The following is a 19,775-nucleotide window of genomic DNA, read 5'->3' as shown; positions in this document are numbered from 1 at the left end:
AGAGAGCTCAAAACACTCCCCGGCGCTCACGGTCGGACTCGGCTTGACAGGTTTCCGTCTTCTGCCGGTAGAAGACAGAATCCTAATACGGAGTGCCGAACGCTGGTGTGAACCCAGCGTAAGACTTAATAAATCTGACAGTGCCATAGGATGCTGCCTATACCACAAGTTGGTTTATGAAATTTCTTCTGCACAGTCTCTAGGAGTAATAGCAGTTCAGCTATTGAAGCAGCTATGGAAAACATAGCTGCTCCATTGTCTGCCAGTGGTGTCCATTCAGGCTTGTGCTGGTGCCTTGTTGCTAAAAGTCCTGCGCTTTATGTGACAGGTGATACCTGCGCCTCAGTAGCGGTTGCTGGTAAGGGTCCTGTGACATATGTGAGAGACGTCTCCAGTGCCTCTCAGCGACTGCTGAGGCCACACTGATTGGTCTTAATGGTCATGTGAGGTGCAGGTCTTTTGGCAATGTAGGTTATGTTGTTGTTTTGTTCTTATTTTATTTGCACTTTCCCTGGCCTCCACAGGGGTTTCTCCAGTTCCTCTTTAAAATAAAGAGGATTGAGCTGCAGCCTGACCTAGTGACCAACAGACGTGATGTCACTTCCTGAAAAGAAGAGATTAGCTTTGTTTCTTATCTAGCATAACCCCTCTCTTGCAGCTATGAGATTTTGTAGATTTACCCAGAAAGCCACGCCAATTTCTAGTGTAAATTATACTAAATCTGTTGACTTGGGTGGCCCAGCCACTCCTGCTAAGGCCTGCTTCATTTTTTTTTTCAGTTTTAGAAACTCTTTAACTACAGGCCAGTGCCAAAATTTGCAAGTTTTCCTCCACTAGAAATCTCCTACAAATCACATAGTAAATTTCTCCACACAGTCTGAAACATTTGGTATGGAGGAGCTCTAGTAGCCAGCTAAGAGTCCTGACCTCAACATCAGCAAATACTTGTAGGATGAATTGCAATGCCAATTGTGGACCACACCTTCTTGTTCACCATCAGTGCCTAATCCCATAGAGTGCTTTTGTCTGAATGGGCATAAATCCACATAGATATGTACTAAATTATATATTAACTCCCTTGGTTTTAGAATGAGATGTCCAATAAGCTCGTATAGGTGTAATGGTCAGGTGTCCACATGCTTTTGGCCATGAAGTGTGTAAAGTCTTCACTTTATGGTGGCTTCAGGATCTAGTGTTTGTAACCTGCAAGGATTTCTCTTCTCGGCATGGCTATATTACTGGTAAGACCTGTGTATTACTGAAGTGCATGCACTGAATGGCTTAGTAGTAGCTGCTATCTACAGTACAATAGATATCCTATATACTCTTTACCAGTGTTAGAATGAGATGTTCTCATCACAAAGTGTTTTTCCTCCTCCAAACATTATTTTCTGACTTTTAGTGCAAGGATTTGTTTATCTGTACTGGTTACTTACTTCTGGTATAAGTTATGGTGCTTTAACTAGCAATGATTATCCTGGAACAAAGTTATATTGCAGCTTAAGGGACCCTTGTCTATTTGTGCAGAAACAATGCGATTTTAAGACGCACTTTGACAATATTATAGATTTGTTTCTAAACTGCAATTTTAAAATACTGTAGTCTATTTTATATATTCTTTGCATTTCTTGTGTGCAGTATACACATTTGAAATCCTTTTTTTTTTCTTTGCAGGAAGATACGGACCCATCTATTCATGAAAGTCTTGGTATAGAAAACACCTTGTGGGCAAGCACAGTGGTTGCATCTGGTAGGAAAATTGCATTTTTTTAAATCAGCGTTCAGTTTGTTTGCTTTTGCAGTATTATTAACATCACTTCACACAGAGAACTAAATGATCCTGCATTGTGTCTGTGTTTTTTTTCTTTTTAGTTGCTATGATTCCTAGGATTTCTCTATCTGCCATGAGCTTGTATGTGTTTTTCTCTCTTGTTATATACTACTGTACCATCTATGAAACTGTATCACTGAAATTTCCCCATTGTGGGACTATTAAAGGATTATCTTATCTTATCTCATTACTGTAAAGATTCCCCTCCTATGTTGCTGTTGAAACTTTCTCTCCTCCAGATGTAGAGGATGTCACAAGTTATCAGATTAAGGCTAAAAACGGTTCATCTTTATGGCACTAAGTGTGTTGATACAGTGTAGATACTGTTGCAATGTGGCATGCAAAAGTTTGGACACCCCTGGTCAAAATGACTGTTATTGTGAACAGTTAAAGGGGTTTTCCGGGCTGAAAATCTTTTCTTTTTTAAGAAAGGTCTGTTAGTGCTAGTAATGGAGTGCTAGTAATGGGTTAATGAGTACACCCATATACCTTTAGCAGTGTTTAGAGTGATTTCTGGGTGTCTCTTGCAGCTGCTGGCATCCTCTACGTTGGTTTACATGGTGTTAGCTTCTACACAAGTTCCCTCACTCTCAGCAGCCCCTCTTCTCTCATTCCTACACTCCTCCTCCTTGTCTCACTAGCCTAGTGATCCTGCCCATTACTAATCCCTCCCACCCTCCCCAGTCTCCCTAGCTAACTTATTCCGACCACTATTAGCAGTCAGGAAGAGTGGAAGAGCCATCCTCGACATAGGAAAGCTTGGTAAGCATTAATGGGGATAGGGGAGGGGGAAGAGTAATGGTAACGTTTAATTTCAGAAGCAGTGAAATGGAATGTCTCCGAATTATCAAAAAGTGTCTCTAGAGCGGTCACATGATCGCTTCAGGGATATGGGTAATTATAGATTTTTTTTTAAATTGAAATAAATTAGAAGTTAGGAGGGGAAGCGGGTTTACTTTAGGGGTTAATTCTTAATTTATCCTGGACAACACCTTTAAGAAAGTTGAAGATGATACGGTCTTTAAAAGGCATAACATTAAAGATTAAACACACTTGTTTGTACTTTTAAGCAATATTAGTATATTATTATTTTTGAGAACAATTTTAGAGTGAAAAATAGAAAGGAGTACCTTGCAAAAGTTTGGAAACTCTTGTAGATTTGTGTGCTCAGATAACTTTGACCATGGTCTCAGACCTGAATTATCCAGTTAGGGTTATAGCTTGTTCACTATCATTGTTAGGAAAGGCCAAGTGATGCAAATTTTACAGCTTTATAAATACCCAGCCTCCTCTAACCTTGTGCCAAAATTCAGCAGCCATGAGTTCTACTAAGCAGCTGCCTAGCACTCTGACAATGGGGGAGGCCCACAAAGCAGGAGAAGGCTATAAGGAGATAGCAAAGCATTTTCAAGTAGCCCTTTCCTAAATTCAAAGTGTAATTAAGAAATGGCAGTTACCAGGAACAGTGGAGGCCAAAATAAGTTCTAGAAGACCGAGAAAAATGTCAGAGACCGCTGCTTGTAGGATTGCCAGAGTGGCAAATTAGAACCCCTGTTTGACTGCAAAAGACCTTCAGGAAGATTTAGCAGACTCTGGAGTTGTGGTACATTGTTCTACTGTTCAAAGACACCTGCACAAATATGGCCTTCATGGAAGAGTCATCAGAAGAAAACCTGTGCTGCAGCCTCACCATAAAATACAGCATCAGTAGTTTGAAAAAGAACATCTAAACAAGCTTGATGCATTTTGGAAACAAGTCCTGTGGACTGATGATGATATAATAGAACTCTTTGGCCACAATGATCAAAGGTATGTTTGGAGAAAAAAGGGCACAGAATTTCAGAAAAAGAATATCTCTTCAACCATTAAGCATTAACCATTAAGTATCAATCATGCTTTTGGGTTGAGTTGCAGCCAATGGCACGGGGAATATTTCACGTGTAGACGGAAGAATGGATTCAATGAAATGTCAGCAAATTCTTGAAGCAAGCATAACACCATCTGTAAACAAGCTGCTAATTGAAAAGAGGAGGAGGATGAGGATGGCTTCTAAAAATGGATGACAATCCTAAACACACAAAATCCACCATAGACTACCTAAAAAGGCGCAAGCTGAAGGTTTTACCATGGCCCTTATAGTCCCCTGAGCTGAACATTATTGAAAATCTGTGGCTAGACCTCAAAACAGCAGTGTATACAAGATGACCCAGAACTTGAAAACTTTTCCAAGGAAGGATTGATGAAAATTCCTTCAACAAGAATTTAAAGACTCTTGGCTGGCTACAAAGAGCATTTTCAAGCTGTAATACTAACTATGGTACTAACCATGCAGGGTGCCGAAACTTTTGCTTCGGCCATTTAAATTTTTTATTATTTTGAAAATGTAAAATATGAAAATATATTTTTTTTTCTAAAAAATACATTTGGATTGTGTCATCTTTAAATTTATGCATTTTGAAGTTCATTTTATCTTCAACTTGCTTAAACAGGACCTTTCATCAGTTGCAGCACATGTGGTTTTATATACTGCTAGATATATCGTCAGAAAGCCGACATTGCGCTGAATTGAGCGCACTGTCGGCTTTCATAATCTGTGCCCCGGGTGAAGAATTATCTGTGCCGGTACCGTAACTCTTCATTGTCAGAAGGGCGTTCCTGACAGTCAGTCAGGGATGCCCTTCCTTACAGCAGTGTCTATAGTGCTGTACTGTGAAAGCGGGGAGGAACGTCTCCTCCCTCTCCTCACAGTACTCATCCATAGACGAGTACTGGGGGGGTGTTCCTCCCCGCTCTGAATTCAGGGCACTATTGGCTTTCTGGCGGTGTATATAAAACCACATGAGCCCCAACTGATGAAAGGTCCTCTTTAACTGTTCACAATAACGGTCATTTTGACCAGGGATGTCCAAACTTTTGGATTCCAATGTATTTATGGCATATCCTGTTTATGAGGATACCCCTTTACAGATTATGTAGTTTATAAGTAACAGAAGCTAGAATATATAACGTGACAAGTAAAGAGTACATTTCATTCCTTATGATCTCTTCTGGAGTCCATCATCAAACTATAGACAACTACTGTATATAGTAGTCGCCTATTTTTTGACTTTTCTATTGTAGGTTTGAATCAGTTTTGTGGTGAACTCATAGAGCTATGTATGTACTGTATATACAGTATAATGTAATGTAATTTCTTTATACAGTACATGTACCGTATATTAGCTTGCCTTCCTCTGCAGTGGAGTTTTCGAATGTTCCCCTATGTGCTTACAAGTTACATGTCTTACAATAAGATGATTTGGTATATTTAATACAATGCTTTAAAACTGCAGAAGCTAGTATAAAATCCTAATGGACCCTTACGGCTTGGATTCATTGCACCTTATCTTCTGTGCATTGAATCCCTTATGCCCTTACATTAAACTACTGTTACTGATCCTTCGCATTATCGATTTGTGGTCTTTCGCCTCTAAAATTGTCAGGACAGCAGCAATCAGAGCTGAACATTTCTGAGGTATTCCCCACATAATTCCCATAGCACTTCTCAATGGCCCGACCTTGACCCTTATGACTTTTTACAAAGTGTTAGTGGCAAATCTTAATGTAAGAATTTATCATTGCTATTCTGGATATGCAGTTTGAAGAATTAACAGAGTTTTTGGTTAAAATAGTTATAATTTTACTATTCGCTTTCAGCTTGCTTTTCAGTCCTAAATCTGAGGATTTATTATTAATAGAGATGAGCTAGTACTGTTCGGATCAGCCGATCCGAACAGCACGCACGCATAGAAATGAATGGACGTAGCTGGCACGCGGGGGGTTAAGCGGCCGGCCGACGTCAAAGCGGAAGTACCAGGTGCATCCATTCATTTCTATGGAGCATGAGGCAGGGACCGGGATAGCTAGTGGGAGTAGTGCAGGGCGAGATTCCCTACTGCTATCCCTTAGCCCCGTTGCAGCTACCTGGACTGACATAACAGTACACTCAGCCGGTAAAAAAAAAAAAAAAAAAAAAAAAGGTTCGTTTGCATTATGACGGACCTGAAACAGTTGTACCAGGCGGTGCAGCAGATTTCCACTGAGATGGAGGGGATCAAGCTACGAATGGATGCCATCCAAGCTTCTGGCGTATCTCAAGTACAGCAGTTGGCTCAACACACAGCCTCTCAGGTGGAGGGCATACAGAGGCAGGTGAGTAGCGCCCCTGTGGGTCGGCCTCTGGAGCCAAAAGTCAGCTTACCTGAACCCTTCCGAGGTAAGAGGTCAGATTTTTTCCGATTTCAAAAGGACTGTCTTTTGTATTTCCGGCTACGGCCGTTTTCCTCCGGTTCTGAGGTACAGAGAGTTGGGATTATTATTACTTTATTGAGAGATGATCCCCTCATCTGGGCACATTCGTTACCAGCCGACTCAGCTTGCTTACTAACTGTAGAGGCGTTTTTCTCCACAATGGGGTTACTGTATGACGACCCAGACAGGGTACGCACGGCTGAGTATAACCTACGACGTGTGGTGCAAGGGGATCACGCTATAGAGAAATATTGCACAGAGTTTCGTAGGTGGGCAGCAGAAGTACATTGGAATGACCCCGCTCTACTTAGTCAGTTTGAGACAGGGCTCTCGGACCAGGTTAAAGACCATCTAGTTTCTCACCCTGTTCTGGGAGATCTAGATGAGGCCATGCAGCTGGCAATTAGAGTTGGACGGCGCCTCCGGGAGCGTAGAGACAAGAGTCCTGGGGGGCTTAGCCCTCCTCAATTCTCTGTTTTTAGAGAGGACCCAGGGGACCAACCCATGCAGATTGGGGCCACTGTGCGAAGTGCAAGACCCAAGAGTGAAGGGTCCCGCACAGTACGCTGTTTTGTGTGTGGAGGGATGGGACATGTAGCAAGGGTATGCCCCTCCAGAGAATGGTTCGCCAAGGAGAGTAATAACCCCAGGTCTATTGAGGGTAAAGGGAGAAAACCTACTAAGGAGGGAGGTGTGCATATTTCCTGTACTCAGACTGCCGGGTTGACCCTTGAAGGATGGGTAAATGGGCAGAAGTGCCAGATTTTGGTTGATTGTGGTTCGGCAGTCAACCTTATTGACTCAGAGTTTTGTGAGCAATTAAGGGTGAGTCCTTTGGTCTTGGAGTCTCAGATACCGGTGTGGGCTATTGATAAGACCCCTCTACAGCAAGCTGTCATCTCCAAACAGGTGGAGGGTTTGGAGTTTATTGTGGGTGGCCACAGGGAAGAGATTGACTTGTTCTTGTTGTCTAAGTTACCAGCACAAGTAGTTTTGGGGTGGCCCTGGCTGAAGCAGCATAACCCTATTATCAACTGGGAGACCGAGTCAGTAGTTTCTTGGGGGCAGGGGTGTAATGGTCGATGTCTGCCCATATCCATTATGTCTTTGTCTATAGACAATTTGCCTCAAGAAATATGTGAGTTCAGGGAGGTCTTTGAGGAAAGGGCAGCCAAGACATTACCACCACATCGCTCCTATGATTGCTCGATTAAATTTATACCTAATGCAGTGTTACCCAAGACAAGGTTGTACAATCTCACTATTCCGGAGAGGGAGGCGCTCAAAGAGTATATTGAGGGGAGTCTAGAGGTGGGGCATATTCGCCCATCTAAGTCCCCAGTAGCAGTGGGGTTTTTCTTTGTAAAGAAGAAAGATGGAGGGTTGCGCCCTTGTTTGGATTTTAGGGAGATTAACAAAATCACGGTGCGGAATCCCTATCCCATTCCGTTGATCTCGGATCTATTCAGCCAGATTACGGGAGCCCGCTGGTTTAGTAAAATAGATTTACGTGGGGCGTATAACTTGCTGAGAATCAAGAAGGGGGATGAGTGGAAAACAGCGTTTAACACACCCCTAGGACACTTTGAGAATCTTGTGATGCCTTTTGGTCTAACCAATGCGCCTGCGTTTTTTCAGAATTTTATTAATGATGTACTAAGTGCCGTCATAGGGAGGGGGGTTGTGGTCTATCTGGACGATATACTCATTTACACCCCGGATTTGGAGACTCATTGGGAGAGAGTGAGAGAGGTTTTAGATCTCCTGAGGGTTAACCAATTAAGTGCTAAGCTGGAGAAATGTGTGTTCGCGGTCAATAAATTATGTTTCCTTGGCTATATCCTATCGGACAAGGGGTTCGAGATGGACCCTGAGAAGGTCAGGGCAGTCTTGGAGTGGCCGCGACCCGAGAACCTAAAGGCGGTCCAACGGTTCTTGGGGTTCTCCAACTATTATCGCCAGTTTATCAAGGGATTTTCTGAGGTTGTGAAACCTATCTCGGACTTGACTAAGAAGGGGGCTGACTGTGCTAAGTGGTCGCCAGAGGCGCTAGCTGCGTTTGAAGAACTGAAGAAGCGATTCTCGTCCGCTCCCATTTTGAGACAGCCGGATGAGAGGTTGGCCTTCCGAGTGGAGGTGGATGCCTCCTCGGTGGGGGTGGGAGCAGTACTTTCTCAGGAGTTCGAGGAGGGTACGCATCCCTGTGCCTTCTTTTCTAAGAAATTCTCTGCCTCTGAACGGAATTATGACATCGGAGATAGGGAACTACTAGCAATAAAACTAGCGTTCAAACATTGGCGTCATTTCCTGGAGGGGGCCAGAAGGCCAGTCCAGGTATTTACTGACCACAAGAATTTGATTTATCTTGGGTCGGCGAAGAGATTAAATGCACGGCAGGCCAGATGGGCTCTATTTTTTGCGCGGTTCCATTTTAACGTGACTTATGTGCCGGGTTCAAAGAATGTTAAGGCTGATGCTTTATCCCGGTATATGTCGACTGAGGAGGAACGAGAGGCGCCTGCCACTATTCTTGGGGATGGAGTGGTGGTAGCAGTATTGGGCGCGAAATTGGAGAAGGCCTTGATCGAAGCGCAACACGCTGCACCTTCCAAGATACCTAGAAACAAGCTTTTTGTCCCAACTACTCTCCGACAAAGTCTCCTGAGGGAGTGTCATGAGTCGGTTCTTGCTGGTCACCCGGGGGTTTCAGAGACCATGAGATTGGTGTCTAGGAATTTTTGGTGGCCAGGGTGGAGTAAGGAGGTCTTGCAGTTTGTTCAAAATTGTTCGGTCTGTGCAAGAGCCAAGGCGTCGCATACCCGTCCCCACGGTCTTCTACATCCATTGGAACCTCCTAAGGCACCTTGGACTCATCTGTCTATGGATTTCATCACGGGCCTTCCGGTGTCTAAGGGTTTCACGGTCATTTGGGTAGTCGTTGACCGCTTCACGAAAATGTGCCATTTGATCCCGTTTTCCAGGCTGCCATGTGCCAAGACACTATCTGAGGCGTTTATTAAAGAGATTGTAAGGTTGCATGGTCTTCCTGAGGAGATCGTTTCGGACAGGGGACCGCAATTTGTGGCTAAATTCTGGCGGGCTTTTTGCAGCAGGTTGGGAGTTACACTGTCGTTTTCCTCCGGGTTTCACCCTGAGTCTAACGGACAAACAGAGAGGAAGAATCAGGATGTGGAACAGTTTTTGAGGTGTTTTGTTCGAGAGAACCAGAATAATTGGGCTGCCTTTCTCCCCCTGGCAGAATTTTCCCTAAACAACCATGATTCCAATGCCACAGGTACCACACCTTTTTTTTGCTCCGGTGGTAGACATCCTGTTTTCGGAGTATTTTCTTCCATTTCTTCCCCAGTTCCGGAGGAGGAGCTATTTTCTAAAAAGCTGCAAGGGGTATGGTCCCGTATCCGAGAGAATCTGGTGCGGGCGTCGCACCAGGCTAAGGTCCAGGCGGATCGGAAGAGAGGAGAGTTGCAGTTCTTCCCTGGTGAGATGGTTTGGTTGTCCACCAAGAATATCAGGTTGAAGGTTCCTAGCAAGAAGCTGGGTCCCAGATTTGTGGGTCCTTTTAAGATCATCAAGATGGTAAATGAAGTGGCGGCGCAGCTGCAACTACCTAAAAGGTGGAAGATAAACCGGGTCTTCCATGTCTCCTTGTTAAAGAAGGCCAAGAAGGGAACGTCTCCAGTTAAGGTTCCACCAGTTTCTGAGTCCGGGGAGTATGAGATATCCCGAGTTCTGGATAGCAAATATGTTCGGGGGAAGCTATGGTATCTGGTGGCATGGAAGGGATACGGTCCTGAGGATAATTCTTGGGTCCTGGAGTCGGATGTGTCAGCTCCCAGACTCGTGGAGAAATTCCACAAGGAGTTCCCGAAGAAGGATGCTCCTAGAGAATCCGGAGTCTTCTCCTTGAGGGGAGGATCCTGTTAGGAGTATTTAGGTTCTTTAATTTCTATTTTTCTTACCTGGGGAGTTTTTGGCTGCGCAGTGTCTGGGGTGGCATCCTGGCGCTGCGGGGTTGTCCTGTCGTGAGTATTGGTGCACACCTTCTGACTTGCACGTGCGCACTGCTGGTAGGCAGCTTTATCTCCTGGTTGATTAGTCTGTCCTCCCGTTTGCACCTGGGAGGAGTGGTCTCTACTCTGTATTTAAACCCATGCCTCCCATGGTTCTGTGCTGAGTGTCGCTTTTACAGAGCTAGGCCTTAGCAGGAGGAGTAGGTGGTGTTCTGGGATAGAGGAAGTTCCGTGGTTGATTTTTGGGAGGTTTGGGTGAACGAGTTGGTTTGTGTGTTTTCCCTTCTGTGTTCACCAATCCTACCTCTGTGTATAATTGACTGTGTGAGTGAATTGCCTTATCCTTTGATTTCTACTCAGTTTCCCTGTGTTGGTTTCCTAGTGTATGGTTCCTTCCCATATTGGTTTGGGGGAATCCTTTCCCACATTTTTTCCTGTGTGCTGCTTGTGTTGTTAGTCAGCGCACACCCTTGTCAGTCCCTGTCAGTAGCAGCTTCACTTGTTCGTTAGGGGTGACCCCCTTTAGTCTCCAGTCCCTAGAGGTCTTATAGGGCATTCCTTCTCCCACTTCCCTCTAGGCCTACGGAATCAGTGAGAGAGGAACTGTCGGGGTCAGGCTTAGCCTGAGTACAGCCGACCCACACCCGTGAGGCAGGGACCGGGATAGCTAGTGGGAGTAGTGCAGGGCGAGATTCCCTACTGCTATCCCTTAGCCCCGTTGCAGCTACCTGGACTGACATAACAGTTCGGAACAGTACTCGCTCATCTCAAATTATTAACTATTATTGAATGTGCATCTATTAGCACAATGCAGTTTATATAGTTTGAACCAACCATCCTGTTGTAATATGGTGGCACTAGCTAGAGAGTGACCTGTTGTCCTGCTGCTCCTAAGGAGTCTTCACAAAATAGTACTGCAGACGACCATCAAGAATTGCCAGAAAGCTTTATAGATAGATAATTCACCCTCCCTCTGAAACATATAAAGTGAAACAGGGTGCTCTGTGAGCTCATTTATATAAAGTAATTAACCAGGATTACAATGGAATGGCGGAGAGACTTGAAAAAAAAGAAGGTAGTAGTAGAATAGCCTTTTTAAAGGCTATCCAGGCATGTCTTTATCTCAGAACCACTGATACTAATGATAGAATCCCTTTAATGACCTGTTAGAAGGTTTACAGAGTAGTTTCCATATTTACAGATAACAGAAACTGAGTAGGATGATGGAATATTAAAGGGAATTAGAGACCTGGAAGCATAGGTGAGGGCAAATGAAGTTTAATATAGACAACATGTGGGGTTATATATTTAGGTTGGAAAAATAAAATGTTTCGACCCCCGTGTACAAGAAGGACATAGGTGGTATAAAGTCATACTAGACAGTCTAGAGATGCGCCAAATTTACCCTTCATCAACCAATGTGGTAAACGTGACACCTTTTAAAAAACTGTCCGGTGTTTGCTGATTTAAATGGTAGTGTTGGGAAATCTGCCCCATGGTTGTGTTTGTCATGTCTTTATCTGGAATTATAACCCATTGTAAAAATATACTAGTGAAAGTCCCCATTATGTCATCGTGGAGTACTGAAGTTTTTCATAATATACTAACTGATCATAGTAGAAATTAGGTACAATAAAAAGGAGAGGGGGATATCTATAAAATATGGTTGTGATTTGCCCTTTTAACCAGTCATTTTCTGGTCAAGCTTAGGCCTTTGCAGTCACTCGTGGAAATATTCTGGAATCCATTGTATTGATACAAGCTAGCTATCTAGCACATAAATCATGCTTGCATTGTAATACAAGGTCGTAGAGCATGTCATGTTTGCACTTAGAATATCTCGGCCTATGTTATGAGCTCTCTATCCATTAATTTGGTAGTGATAATAAGTTGCTTGTTGATTGCAATTTCTCCCTCCATCTCCGACAGCTGTGCAAGAAATGATTAATTATTGTTAATTATTTTGCTAATCCTGGCGGCTTGGGATATTTAGAATACATGTAAGTTTGTCAGTGGCCCTGCTTTGCCATCATGTTCATCTAATATTAATAGCACATTTATCTCCTGAAAGAGGCAGACATAATGCATTGGGAAATTAAGATGGAAGTATTGATCAGTCGCTTCATTGTACAGAAGCAATGGGGAAGACACTTATCTATAGGAGATGGCAAGTGGCCGGGGCTCTATTGTAGAACTGTTAGACCAATCTTTCATTATATCAATTTTTATTCAAGAAGACTGAAATTAATACTGGTGCCACAAGAGCAATGAAACATCAGTATGGCAAATCTGCATATTGTTGAAAGAAATTCATTGATTTTTTGAAATGAAAGAAAAATCAAAATGTAAGATTGTTCTTTAACTTCCAAATGCTGATATTTTAGATTTGCTCTGACCATACCCTTCTCATGAATACCGCGATTAAGATGGAGTGTATATTTTCTTGTTGGGGGGGGGGGAGGGATTCCTCTTTCACTTTGGTGATAATTAGAATTACAAATGACTAAAGCTGCTATAGAAAGATATGTACTTTATTGACGTTAAGACCTTCTTTAGACGGTAATAATGCCGCAGTGTTTTAGCTTCCATATTGTGGCCCGTACTGCCTATAGTTCATGTAAACTGCAGACTGAAGCAAGGAGAACGTAGTAAAAGTCAGAAGCATAATGGGAAGGTTGGAAAGATTATTAATATCATCATATGTTCTGCTCTCCTCCTTGCAGAAGAAAGATGATGACTGAAGGAGGAAGGATGTAGGGGAATACATTATTGGCGATTTAGCTAATTTTTCGCAGTGCATCCACTACACTGGATTAACATTCTTAGTAGCCGAGTGCAGTTGGGTGTCACAAGTCTCTGCTCGCCACCCTCTCTACTATCACTCCAGGTCTCTGTGATGTCACCGACTCTACTTTACTCGAGTTGCTTCTATATAGGGGAGAGCAGGGTTGGTCATGTGACATAGAGTCAACTTGTCAGCCAGGTGGGCAGAGACTTCTGGCTTGCCGCTGTTCTCTGCAAATCCAGTATTCAGAGAGCTAAATGACCCTCATTCATATGAAAAAATGTACGGTCTTCCCCATATAACCCTTTTAAGCAGATATAGAATTTTAAAGACACAACCAGTATATCCAGGAAAAGGAGTAAAAAAAAACGTAAAAATGTTACATCATCATAGGGATATCCCATTGGTTATAGATTGCATTCTGAAAACTATCATAACATTTACATTAATTTTATTAACATATGACATATTTTGACTTTAGTTCCGTCTGAAGGGCAGCATCCACACATTCCAGTCTAAATACTTATGGTCAGATTTGTAAGAAAAGCTAAACTTCATATTTTACCAGATACATTGATCCTCATCCTCCATGTACAAGCTGTCTAACCAATGTTACCATAATGAAATATAGTATAAAGTGCTCTGTAGTGAAGCTTCAACATATTCAGTCTCATAAAGAACACTAATATAATATAATGTAATATATTGTAATCTATTTTAGTACTATACAAATGTAACAACAGGTTCTAATGTAAATGCAGGGATGTCTACAGATATTTGCACGCTTGATCTCTTTATAGTGATATGGCTATTTTAAGTGGTAGGTCAGTATTAGCAGTAGGATTACAAGCACAAGTTTACTGTTACTGAATTGTGCTGTACGCAAAGTGGCAACATGTGAAATACAGGGTGTCCCACTCGGGAGTACATCTTTAAAAATGCAAATTACTCTGCGAGGCGTGCATGTATCATCATGCAACAAGGTTCATAATATTCCTTATTTAATGAAGAATTGATTCTGTGTCATAAAGCGGTGGGGACTATTGCATACATAGGGAATTTTTCAAACAGTCCATAACATCTTGCACTGTGTCAGCCGACATCCGAGGCCATCCTCCAGAATGCTGATCAATCAAGCTTCCTGTCGCCTCCAACGTTTTGACCAATTTTGTGATGGTTTTGAAGGTAGGTGGGTTTTTCCTTCCAAATTTCTTCAAATATTCCCTCTTGCACTGTTTTCCTGACCCGGTGACCCAGTAGGTCTTCACAATGAACACTCTTTGTGGTACAGTATACTGCATGCTTGCTTTCGCCACTCTGGGCCGCCATAGCAACGCCAGTTATAGTGCCCGCCTCTTTATGACACAGAATCAGTTCTTCATTAGAGAATATTTCGAACCTTGTTGCATGATGGTACATGCATGCCTTACAGAGTAATTCACGTTTTTAAAGTTGTACTCCTGAGTGGGACACTCTGTACAATGGTCTTCTGTGCGGTTATGGTTATTAGGCATAACTAAAATCAGTTTAGTTATGATGCACCACCAGCACCAGTTTTACCTCGGGAGAAGTGTCTATTAACATTCCTAAGCCAAGAACCCTCTGTGGTCCATTCATTATTTACACAGTAGACTCCAAAGCTGTGCAAACTGTGCTGTGCCCATACGAAGAACAATGCAAGTATCCTCTAGAGACATGGTATGCATTCTGGTACACATACTAGTTGTGAAACTGCTCTAAAGGACCTAGCTGGTCCATTGATGTCGCCATTTTACCTATTGGGTCACTGGCTCGCTGCTCCCTCCAGTGATAACAGCTGACTACAGGGAGGGTGGGTGTCCTAGCAGTGGCACCTCTATAATTTTATCTATATATATATAAAACTCAAATCATGTAGTAGTCTGCTCTACAGATCCACAGATCTATACAAATCCACAGTTCTCGCCCGATTTGGGTAAAATTTGGCACGCCCCCTCTCCACCCACAGGAGCAGAATACTGAGCACGTTACATCTTCATAGCGTTCCCCCGTCATGAGATTAGGGCCCCTAAATTTAGACCCTATGCATATAAAGGGTAAATGTGAAAGCGCTGAGGGGAAAACAACAGTTGTAACTGACAGGGACGGATTATAGCGACCGCGCCAAAGAGTCGCTGCTAAAGGGGCCGCAGCACCACACACAACAAACAAACACCATATAAATATCACACACATACATCAACCCACAAGCACAACACCACACAAATGCCACAATAAACCACACAAACACCAGACCACTCTAGACACACACAAACACGCACGGACCACAAACACATGCTAACACACTCAGATGGATATACACTACGTGCACAGACGAACAGAGCACATACATACTCACACACAACTACCGCACGCATGGACACTTGCTCTCCGCATGCAGAAACAAATGGATCACATGCGCGCACACACACGCATACATATACACGGACCACACACGTGCATGAACACACACATACATACACATGGATTGCACGCACACACGCATACATATACACAGACCATACACACGTGCATGCACACACGCATACATACAAATGGATCATACACATGTACAGGCACGCATGCACTGACAAAACACGTCTGGTATCCTTAGTGGCTGCTTGCACACTATAGTATTTTTCACAGGCCTCCAGGCCATGGATTTGGCGGTTCCATAGACTTGTTTGTGCACAAAGCTATAAATTTTGCAGGCTCCATAGAAGTCTATGGAGATGTAGAATCCACTGCCCGGAGACTGTAGTGTTACTGTAGTGTGCAAGCAGCCTTACTAAGCAGCAATATTGGTCAGGCGAAAACTGCCTGATAGTAAGATTGTCATTATTGCTGACTATACAGGGATCTTTCATCACTGAAGCACTACAATAGATAGTTGTGTAACTGGAAACCAATTTTACTCTTTTGTCCATGAACTACTTTTAAATTACACTGTAGGGAGGGGGAAGGGCTGCATTATGTTGTTAATTGGGTGTAAATCAGTGGCATAACTAGGAATGGCGGAGCCCCGTGGTGAACTTTTGACATGCCCCCCACACACACACACCCGATGGTGAAGACCCCGACCGACCTGCCCCCCTGCATTCCTGCGCGCACTATTATACCTCAGTGGCCCCTTCACCCAGCATTATGCCCCATTGTGGCCCCTTCACCCAGGATTATGCCCCATTGTGGCCCCTTCACCCAGCATTATGCCCCATTGTGGACACCCATGAACAATTTGTTATACTCTGGTGGCTTTTGAGACCCCAGAGTATAATAATCGGAGACCCAGGAGGGATACAAACATAAAAAATCACTGTTACTTACCTATCCCTGGCTTCGCTGTACTTCCCGCTGATGGCATGTGACCGAGGGGGGGGAGGCTGCATCACAATGCAAAGGACGCAGGCCCCGGTCATGTGAAGTCAGGGATGTCACGCAAGCAGGCCCGAAGCCTGCCTGGAGAGGTAAGTAATACAGTTTTTTTATGTTCTCTTACCTCTCCTGGGCCTCCGATCACTATACTCAGAAGGCTTTTCAGACCCTCGAGTATAATAATACTGTTTGTGGGGCCCGCGGGGTCACTTACCGATCCCAGCCGCTGCCAGGATCGCTAAGTAAATAGGGCCTGTTACTGTCTGGAGTAACTCAAGCCAGTAACGGCCTATTAATAAAAAAAATTTTTTAAAAACGCAGCGGTAGTGGCTGTCGCCGGGCCCTCTAATGTCCCCGGCCCTGTGGAAGCTGCTACCACTGCTACCCCAGTAGTTACATCCCTGGTGTAAATGTTTTATATGTTTGTGTAAGGTGCATACATTTTAATTTTTTATTAAAAATATTTAAAAAAAATAGTTTATACTACATGATATGCATTGAATATGTAAAATCAATAAAAATGTTGAAATGAAAAAAAAAGTTGTTCACATCAATGTTACGACAAATTAGTAAAATAATAATAAAATAATAATAATAATAAAAGTGGAAAAAAAAGATTTACTGTAGCTATAAAAATGTCAATTTCAGTGAGACATTGGAAATTTTATTTTAGCATAACCAATAATCTAACATATTTTCCATGAGCGAAGCCGCCGGGTATTCTTCTAGTCTTTATAATATAATTCAAAATAATGAATCATTATTTCCGACTCCACCCAAAATTGGTCCCAACTCAATGACTATGACTGACTGCCCTTAGCTGTACTAGGGTAAACCAGTAAATTTGTTCCATTGGGAAAGATATTTGGGAGATATATGTCATGTTGTTTGTTATACCAAGGATGTTGATGAAAAATTCTGATTTTTTTTTCTGCTCAAGCAAAATATACACTCATTAATGACATAGAAACATATTTTTCTTTGTTTGTTAAAAAAATTCTCTATTATATTTTGTAGGCACTGTAATAGGTGTTGTCATATATACTGGGAAGGAGACAAGAAGTGTAATGAATACATCAAATCCAAAAAACAAGGTAAAATTGTGTGTATGGTTATGCATCTTAAATAAATTATATATATTACGTTGGTTTTTTTCATTTTTTAAGATTCGAGAAGAGACACTGGATATGAATTATTTTCTTACAGTAAATTACTGTTCTTAAAATCCCTCCCTCCAAGTAATTAGAGAATGTCATTATTACAATACACACTGATATTCTCTGTTTTACATGCACTTAGTGACCAGTTTCCAGATAGTCAGGTCAGTTGCTATGTTTCTGCTACCTTCACAGAGGACAGCATAAAGTAGGCATGCTCATTTTAGCACAGTGTTTGTTATATTTGCCTGTAAAGTATAAAATATACACTTTAGTATTTCCAGGGCTTAGATTGGCATCACATTGTAAACCAGGAATCCTTGATATTCATAAGCTGCATACTCTCCCTCCTCTGCCACTGATTGACAGGTTTCTCCTTCTGCAAAGTAGCAGGAAGAAATCTGTCAATCAGCAACTGGAGGGCAGGAGTTGGGCAGAGGGAGTGCTTTACAGACACATACTATAAAACTGAACTGATCAACATACTTGTGGCTGAATTCTACTGACCTCATAGGGCGTACATTATGGTGGCGACAGATTAATCCATTTGTACATATTCATAATTGATCAACCTCTCAAAAATAAAAAAAATGACTAATAGACAGATTGAAAATAGAAATTCTAAAAATATGCCAGGTTTATCATAGTGGTTGTTGGTGGATGATAGCTTATGGTCTCTCTAGACCGTGTAGTCCTTGTTTTTACCACCTTTTAGTTGGCTTACTTTCCATCACAATTTTATGACAGTTATGGTACATTGTGTTGTATTCTGAGAATCCACACACACGTATAGCAAGTCAAAAAGGTTTAGCCCAGGTTAAATGTACCAAGTTACTCCAAACATGCTCCACTGTTATGTTCGTGTCTGGTTGTAACCACAATCATAACTGTGGCCCAGAGTTTCCTTCTATATCAGCCAGGGTTCTACAAGGGAAAAGGTCGCATTAAACTAGGACTCATTTTGTTCTGGATTAAACAATTTTGCTGTCCTTTTTTGCACTTCAGTGAGTAATGAAATTTATGCCAAGAGGACACATGAATGACTTGACTATAACATGGTGTAATGACACATTTACGTCATTGTATATCAGTAGCATTATGAAGAAAATACAATGGTCATATTGATGGTCACTTCTAAGAAATGGTTAAGAAGCTGATATGATAGCACTTGTTTCAGCAGAAAAGAGCAAGCGCCACTGCTTAGACGTTTCACGTTTTACAAGAAGCCTAAACATACCCTTGCATAAGTATTTTAGGCATATTCAGCACGGAAGGAGGAGTTAATGTGACATTTTGTCGTTTGGATAATGAATCATCTATTGAAGGTTCCCCAGAAATGAAGAACAGGATGGTTTAGTAATTTGCCTCAGGAAAGCAAATCTGTCAATATATGTCTGAAATGGGCAGCTAGTGGTGAACATTGACGACTCTGTTGTTTAATGTGTTGATGGTCTCTGCCAGCATAAACTGTCCATCACTATTGTCTATTTCTCATGAAGACTAGACTCCCTGCCGGCTAGAGGAGGGCCACATTAACTCTCCGGGCTCGGATGACAATTCCAGGCAAACTATTAGTTTAGTTTCTTAGAAGTTAAAGTGTGTAAAATTAAGATGTGAGCAAAACTTAATCCCCATTCCATACTAAACGCATTTATCATTATGTTGTCACATTGATTCTTTGTAGAGAGTTCTATATAGATGCTTAAATGCAACATTTTGTTATTTGGAGCCACATCAGTATATCTCTAACACTAGGTTCACACTAGCGTTCGGGTCTCCGTTCTCAGCTTTCCGTCTTCTGCATGCAGAAGACGGAAAGCTGTCAGATCGGGTCCGGCTGTGAGCGCGGGTGAGCGTTTTATGCTCTTCGCCGCGAAATGTTTTTTTTTAAAACCGGACACAGAGTACTGCATGTCTGACTCTGTGTCCAATTTTAAAAAAACGGTTTCGCGGCGGAGAGCATAAAATGCTCACCGCCGCTCACGGCCGGACATATTTCAAACCCATTCAGATAAATGGGTGTGAAAGAGTCCTGCAGGTTTCCGTCTCCTGCTCTGTTTTGTGCAGGAAACGGAAACCTGCAGAACGGAGACCGGGCGCAGATGTGAACGAGCCCTGAGACTCACCTATTGTACATTTTTATAGATGGGTTACATTTATAGAGAGTTGCCCTCTACATATTATTTTAAAGGGGTTTTTGATCCCATATTGTTTTTTCATATTGTTATCTGACACCAGGACCCTGAACAGATCAGCTATTACGGCAGTGTCCAGGCACCTGAAGCCGGTGC

At 42.5% G+C, this 19,775-nt stretch overlaps 1 protein-coding gene across 2 annotated transcripts in view; it reads left to right on the top strand.

The window, feature by feature from the left end:
- Nucleotides 1–19,775, top strand: part of ATP9B (ATPase phospholipid transporting 9B (putative)) — a 249,056-nt gene that overhangs the window by 100,715 nt on the left and 128,566 nt on the right. For both annotated transcript variants that reach the window (XM_075270907.1, XM_075270906.1), the window contains exons 10-11: nt 1,675–1,750; nt 17,345–17,421. In XM_075270907.1, the coding sequence (XP_075127008.1) occupies nt 1,675–1,750; nt 17,345–17,421 (153 nt within the window). The remainder of the gene's footprint in view (nt 1–1,674; nt 1,751–17,344; nt 17,422–19,775) is intronic.

This window comes from Leptodactylus fuscus, chromosome 4 (assembly GCF_031893055.1).
Source record: "Leptodactylus fuscus isolate aLepFus1 chromosome 4, aLepFus1.hap2, whole genome shotgun sequence".
Lineage (NCBI taxonomy): Eukaryota > Metazoa > Chordata > Amphibia > Anura > Leptodactylidae > Leptodactylus > Leptodactylus fuscus.
Note: the sequence above shows the minus strand (reverse complement) of the source record. Positions and strands in the feature narration are given on the sequence as shown.